Here is a 6,563-nt window from a genome sequence, read left to right as displayed (position 1 = left end):
TGAGTAGTGCTTACACACAGTCAAGGCCTTTTCTGCTCCTCACCCCACCCCACCAGCGAGCACGCTGGGGGGGCACAGGGAGTTGGGAGGGGACACGGCTGGGACAGCTGACCCCACCTGACCAAAGGGATATCCCATACCATATGGCCTCATGCTCAGCACATAAAGCTGGGGGAAGAAGAAGGAAGGGGGATGTTCGGAGTGATGGCGTTTGTCTTCCCAAGTCATCGTTACGCATGATGGAGCCCTGCTTTCCTGGGGATGGCTGAACACCTGCCTGCCGATGGGAAGGAGTGAATGAATTCCTTGTTTTGCTTTGCTTGTGTGCAGCTTCTGTGTTACTTATTAAACTGTCTTTATCTCAACCCACGAGTTTTCTCACTTTTACCCTTCTGGTTCTCTCCACCATCCCACCGGTGGGAGTGAGCAAGCGGTTGGGTGGGGCTTTGTTGCCTACTGCAGTTAAACCGCAACAACAACAGAAGGTAATGGATCCTTAGAAAAGTTAGTTTGCTGGATAAACAACAAAAGTTTATAAAAATCTTTTTTGTGTTTCTTAAACTGAAGGAGTCCCTAAGCTACATGGCTGTGGATTTGCATTCATGTGTTACAGAGACATAAATTCACTTATAACTGCTGAAAAGTTTGTCTGCTAAATGCAACTTCACAACATCACAGTAAAATAATGAAATAGGGAGCAACTGCTGCCCTCATTGGGCTTATTACTATTCCCTGCACTCACCCTACGTGCTCCCCCCTCTAACAGTCCAAATATATCCACTTCCTCCTATGAACATTCGTATGCAACAGAATCAAACAACACTACGACTCTTATTTAGAAGGAAAGGAATCCATTCAGAGCAGTACAGTAACGCATTATGAGGCTCAACTCACTCACTTGGCATTGCTTTCTGCAGCTTCCTCCGTTGCTTCCACATCACCCTCAGATTTCGTAGCCTTGTTCTTTTCATCCATCCAGTCAGAGACATGTTTAAGGGCACATTCTACTGTTGATACCATGTTCTGGACAGCTTCAAGTTCCTCTGGAGATGGATAAATGGTTGAATGTTTCACCATAACATGGCGGTCATCATTAGCAAAAGATCGGATAGATCTCTGTTATGAAGTGGGAAACGGGGGGGAAAAAAAAAAGAACGAAGTTATTGGATTATCAATAGAAGGACATTGCCTGAATGGGAATCCTCCCTGACAGATGTAGGAAAGTGTTTTATGATGACCACTGCTTATAATCATGCAGGACTGATTTCTTATCTTTATTTAAATACATTCTAAAAAGAAAAAAGAAAGAAAACAAATACCAGTGCAAAAATAAGCATTAAGGTGGTAAAACATATAAGACCTTGGGTGGGTTTTATGGCGCCTAATATTTGATGCCTAAATTCAACTCTTCTAGAATCGTTTCATTGGCTACTAGGAGGAACAGGCACATGTGGAGCGCAGTTCATGTTTATGTCTACCAGGCACATCTGGAGCAGAGTTTATGTTTGTGTCTACTTTAGGATGACATAAATTGTGCTTTAGAGGTGCATTTCCCCACCCACCCACCCACATGTGACTACAGAAGTCTAGACTACTATATCAGATTAGCTGCTACAGACATCTAAAAATTAAGCAAGCTGAACTTCATCTTTTGTCTGGTATGTCCATCGTAAGTAGAAGTTGTGACAGTGTGTGCGCTAGTCACAAATCAGAAAAAGGGAGAACTTCGGTATAGGACTAGACAAATCTCCATACTCCTATATACAGCTACGGTGGATACAAAACAGGGTCAAGACCTGTAATACGCATTACTCTGTTTGCAATGACTAGAAATGGAGTTTCTACATCTTGTCCTTTCATAACTTCCCCCCCTCATTTTCTTTTTTCTCATTTTCATTGTTTTTCTCACTTCTCCCTTCCCTTCCTCCCAGGCTTCTCTGAGAAGAGGGCATGGTCTGGCTGGCTAAGTATAAGGTTAGTGTGCTGAAGCAGGGGACCAAAAAAACCTGAGTTTCATTCCCAGCTTTGCAACAGACAATCTAGGATCTAGGGCAACTCATTTCACTATTAAGTGTCTCTGACTTCCCTCATCCTTTGACTAGCTTGTTTATTTAGATTAAGCTTTCAAAGTCAGTGAGAAATCACTTAGGCCTTGATCTTGCCTGAAGGACCTACATCTCATGGAGATACAAACTGTGAGCAATAGTACTGAAAGAAAGAAGGGCTTCCCTACCCTGGAATACTTGCAGGAATTAAGGAGTTCCTGAATTTCAGCAATCTTTGTTGGCTTGTGTCAACCTTCAGCAGCTGGATAGCTCAGAGCAAAGAGAAAAGCCAGGGTCCTTATCCCAAAAGGTAACCTCATTTCAAGGTAGGGAAATTCAGAACGCAAGTATTCTAGGGTGAGAGCAGACTGAGTAAAGCATGCGGAAAGGAGAGCACGGAGAAGATTCCTATTTTGTAAAAGGCATTTATACTCTCCAAATACAACTTTGCATACTCTGGAAGTGCGGAGTGCAGCCGTCTCTCCTCAATTTATGCTAGAGACAATGGCAACACACCTTAGAACAAGACAATTAAATAGCCATTCCCTTAGGTTTTGTTACTGCTGCAGATGAAGTCATAGGCAATGCATATTGCCATGAGAGGCTCAGCAAACTGCACAGAGATTTACAGAGGCATGAATGAAGACAAGGATACAGATAAACTATTAAGAAAAGACCAAAATAATTTCTTAAAAAAATTGAAAGAATAGGAAGAGATTAGAGTGCTAATTAAAAGAGTTTGCAGTGAAACTCAAAGTCCTGAGTGATATTGTTGAGGAAGGTAAACTTAGGTGGTTGGGTAACGTGTGCTAGGAAGCTATGGTTTGTCACACACTATCCAGATGAGACTTACTTGATCTAAACAGTGACCCGGACCAGCTGCGATCACAGCACAGGCCTCTGGCAAGAGCAGCTCTAAGTCTTGCTCTCAAAAGACACATCAATCGCTGCTGAAAGCCTCCCAGAACTTGGAATCATCAACCAAAATCATCTCTGTTCCTCCTACACATTAAATACCTAAGTAGGTTTCATTTTCACCCCTACTTCATGGGTTTGTAACAGTACGCACTCTTAGGGACAAAAAGGGCCTTTGAAGGATCTCAAAGGCCTCCAGGTTGAATCCTTGTTAAGGAACTGGTCATTATTTCCTGGCTCATTGCATTCACTAAGTCCCTTCCATAGAAGGTCGATGTGACACCATTCTTTTCTTAACTTTTATGCTCCCACCCAGATGGACAATTCAAATAGTCAAAGAAACTCATCAGTTGGGGTCTGGTATTATCCCCAGTATTTTCATAGGTTGCAACATGCTTCCAGGAGGTCCCTCTTGTGGCTTATCTGCAACATGGGTACAGAAAGAAACTGCAGTTCAGCAGTGAAAACTGACAAGCTGGATATAATAGTTCACCCCCACCATCTCCTGTCTCATGAAACATCAATTAGGAAAAACAAACAGGAACAAATTAGTAACTCCTAAACTAGAAGACATTTGTTTTCTTTTCTAATGAAGAGGGACTGACAAGATCAATTCTTCATTACCATTTAGGCTAAAAATAATAGCAAAATGGGACACTTTTTAAAATACAATATATTGACAACTCTGCTTTGTCAAGTGTTCTTCCTCCTTTGTGCTCTGTAACAGGTAAAAGTCTCATCTTAGGGTTGTCTTTTTTTTCATATAAATATAAACACACAGCCTATCAGCAGCAATCAGCTACACAAATGTTAGAGAACTGTATTTAAAATTTATTGCATTTATTCTCATTTCCATTCTCTCAGTAATAACCTTAGAGGATTTTAAAATATACAAATATGCTTAAACTGCTCTCCACAGATATTTTTCAGGAACTGGCTAGGTTTATTGCCTTTTTGTGAACACATCTTCAGAATCTTACCATCACAATACTTCATACTTGCACACCTTTACAAATTCAACATCTCAGGCATTCCCAATTTGCAACCAATACCAGGCAGATTAGAAATAACTCCTCACTTAAACAATGTACATAAGTATATTTGACTATACACATTTCATCTACACTATTAACAACGTGTGCATAGAACCACATTCAATCACACGCACACAAACATGAATGATCAACACTTGCTTTTGTGAGGAAGAGGTGGAAGGGGAATATCAGCAAGTTCAAGGTCACCCATGCTGTTTGCTACAGCTTGCTAATGCCAGTTTTATTAGAATACCTTATGAGCATCCCCTTCGTTCATATTTAATAATTCATGTAATGCAGGCTCACAAGACAACTCTCTGGTTTTAAGAGGCTGACAATATATCAAACCTCATTTGCTTTGCTCAAAGCATGCAGTACCATCTCTAATTTAGTGCAAGGTCAGAAAATCCCCTTACTCTGGTTTTATCAGGCCCCATGCAAGACTGTCAGCAGAGAATATTTATAATGCAACCCTGTGAAAGATGACAAATACCTACCATGGTTTGTTAGTGTTTCAGCTCTCTCTCCCTCCCTTTCTCCTTTTCCCTCCTCCTTGGTGTCTTTGCTAAGCACTGTTTTGCCTGACAGAACCTCTTCATAAGCCTCTCAGTCCCTTGACAGCTCAAGAGTTCATACAGCCAAGATGCTCTGGGAGTCACTTTCTGTAATTCACCTGCAAAAAGAGAGAAACAACTTGAAACCAGAAGAAACAGCATGTTAATTCCAGTAAGTGTTCAATGCAGCACATTAAGTCAAACCACTGATTAAAGCAAGTAGGCTTCAAGATAGGGAGGCAGTCACTGAACCATTTATTCCTGAACAACAAGCAGATGTCACTGTGGAAAGCAACTTTTTGTAATGTGCCCACACGTATGTAACGACTTTCCCATGCCAGTTAGAGCTTATCTCAGTGTGGTTTGTCAGCCACCTGGCAATCTAAGTTTCTGATACGAGGAAGACAGGAAATCTAACATCTCAAATATGTTCTATATGAAACCAGCTCAAGAAGTCTCTATTTTTATGTCGCATGCGCATTAGTAATAAAACACTATATTTAATTATCAGAAAGTAATTATCTGTTGAAATCCCCAGTACAGCCCTTGATTCTGAATGTGTCAGATGCTGTACAAGAACTAAGACTTCAGGTGGCAATAACTGTAAGTTGTTATTTAAAAAAAGACAAGCACATTACAACAAACTGAAGATGTAAGACTTGTGAGAATGTTCAGCTGAAATCATCCACACTGCCTTTTCTGCCCTTGCACTGCTTTTCACAGTACACAACATTTTGAAGATGCTGCAAGAGCAGTCCTCTTGTACTAAACTAGGAAACAAACAGCACTGCCAGCATAAGGAACTGCAAATAAATGCTCTGTAAGACAGGAGAAGAGCAGAATAACAGAGCAGGTAATATGAGAGAGAGAAAAGCATAAGCTCATTGCATAGCAAGACACTCTAGTCGTTGCAGAAAATTCCTGTTTTCCTTTCACTGCACATATTGTTGCATCAGCTTTTCAGCAACGTTTTGAAGCAATTGGAAACCCAGTCAGTAAATTTCTGCAGACTGACATAAACACACAAATGTTTTCCTTTTCTCCTATATGTCGATCCTCCTTCTCCAGCAATATGTTGCATATTGTCTGTCAGAGAAACCTGACATTGTTAGAGATTAAAAGCATGTTTGGCAACAGCAGAGGGATAGGCGAGATGACTTAAAAGCCTTGTAGATGCTTAAACCTCAGGGGTGTGACAGGGAATAATTAAAATGTTGCATCCCATAGAGATTTGAACATGCCAGGGGAAAGGCAACAGCAAATCTTGCTTCATTATTTTCGTAGTTAAGAAGAAATGAAGTGGGTTTACAGGACCAATAGCTTTGGCAGCAAGTGCCTAATAGTTGTTTATTTGTATATCACACCACTGAATTTAGGATGTAGAATTGGGTAAGACAAAAAGCAGCCAGACAAGAATACTGTGCAGGGGCCTGTCTGCTCCAGCAGCTAAAGATTGCCAAGGAAGAAACCCCAAGAGAGTTAAATGCAGTCATACTAAAAATACTTGGGAAAAGCAAGCTAATGAAAACGCTGAAGGACCTCACTTCTTATCACAAAGGCTATATACCCTACCAAGGTATATTAACACTCTACCAGATTGCTTCCCAGAAGCAATCAAGGAAGGCGATGTTCTTGCATAGGACCAGATTCTTCTCTTAAGAGATCCTGAAAGCCAAGCAGGGGCAGCTGGGAGGAAAAATAAGCAGAGATTACTGCTTTGGCACTATTTATTCTACGAGCTAGTTATAAGTTCTTCCACACTTAATAGCCTTTCACCATCTTGAGAAGCAACCAGACTCTTTACGAGGTCTTTTTGTTTTGGTTTTCTATAATAACTATATGTTTTTTGAGTCACCAGATGGCAAACTAGAGAGACTTCTATGAGACATGTTTCCAGATCATCTATCTATTTCAAATTAGTTCTCTCTTCAAACTAAATTCCAGTTATCTTCACATACTCTTCTTCCCTGTGACTCCTACATTTCACATTTTCAGTTTGCTACCTTCTCTGGTAA

The 6,563-nt window shown here is 40.7% G+C and overlaps 1 protein-coding gene across 2 annotated transcripts in view; it reads right to left on the bottom strand.

The window, feature by feature from the left end:
* Nucleotides 1-4,668, bottom strand: part of STRBP (spermatid perinuclear RNA binding protein) — a 33,448-nt gene extending 28,780 nt beyond the window's left edge. Inside the window, exons 1-2 of one of the 2 annotated variants that reach the window (XM_009584627.1) lie at nucleotides 4,492-4,668; nucleotides 899-1,116 (exon numbers count right to left, since the gene is read on the bottom strand). In XM_009584627.1, coding sequence (XP_009582922.1) covers nucleotides 899-1,116; nucleotides 4,492-4,494 — 221 coding nt within the window. In that variant the 5' untranslated portion in view covers nucleotides 4,495-4,668. The remainder of the gene's footprint in view (nucleotides 1-898; nucleotides 1,117-4,491) is intronic. The other variant, XM_009584626.1, reaches the window with a different exon arrangement.
* Nucleotides 4,669-6,563: the final 1,895 nt, after the last annotated feature.

Source organism: Fulmarus glacialis, unplaced genomic scaffold (genome assembly GCF_000690835.1).
Source record: "Fulmarus glacialis isolate BGI_N327 unplaced genomic scaffold, ASM69083v1 scaffold14208, whole genome shotgun sequence".
Lineage (NCBI taxonomy): Eukaryota > Metazoa > Chordata > Aves > Procellariiformes > Procellariidae > Fulmarus > Fulmarus glacialis.
The sequence above is the reverse complement of the archived record's forward strand: the minus strand, read 5'-3'. Positions and strand labels throughout refer to the sequence as shown.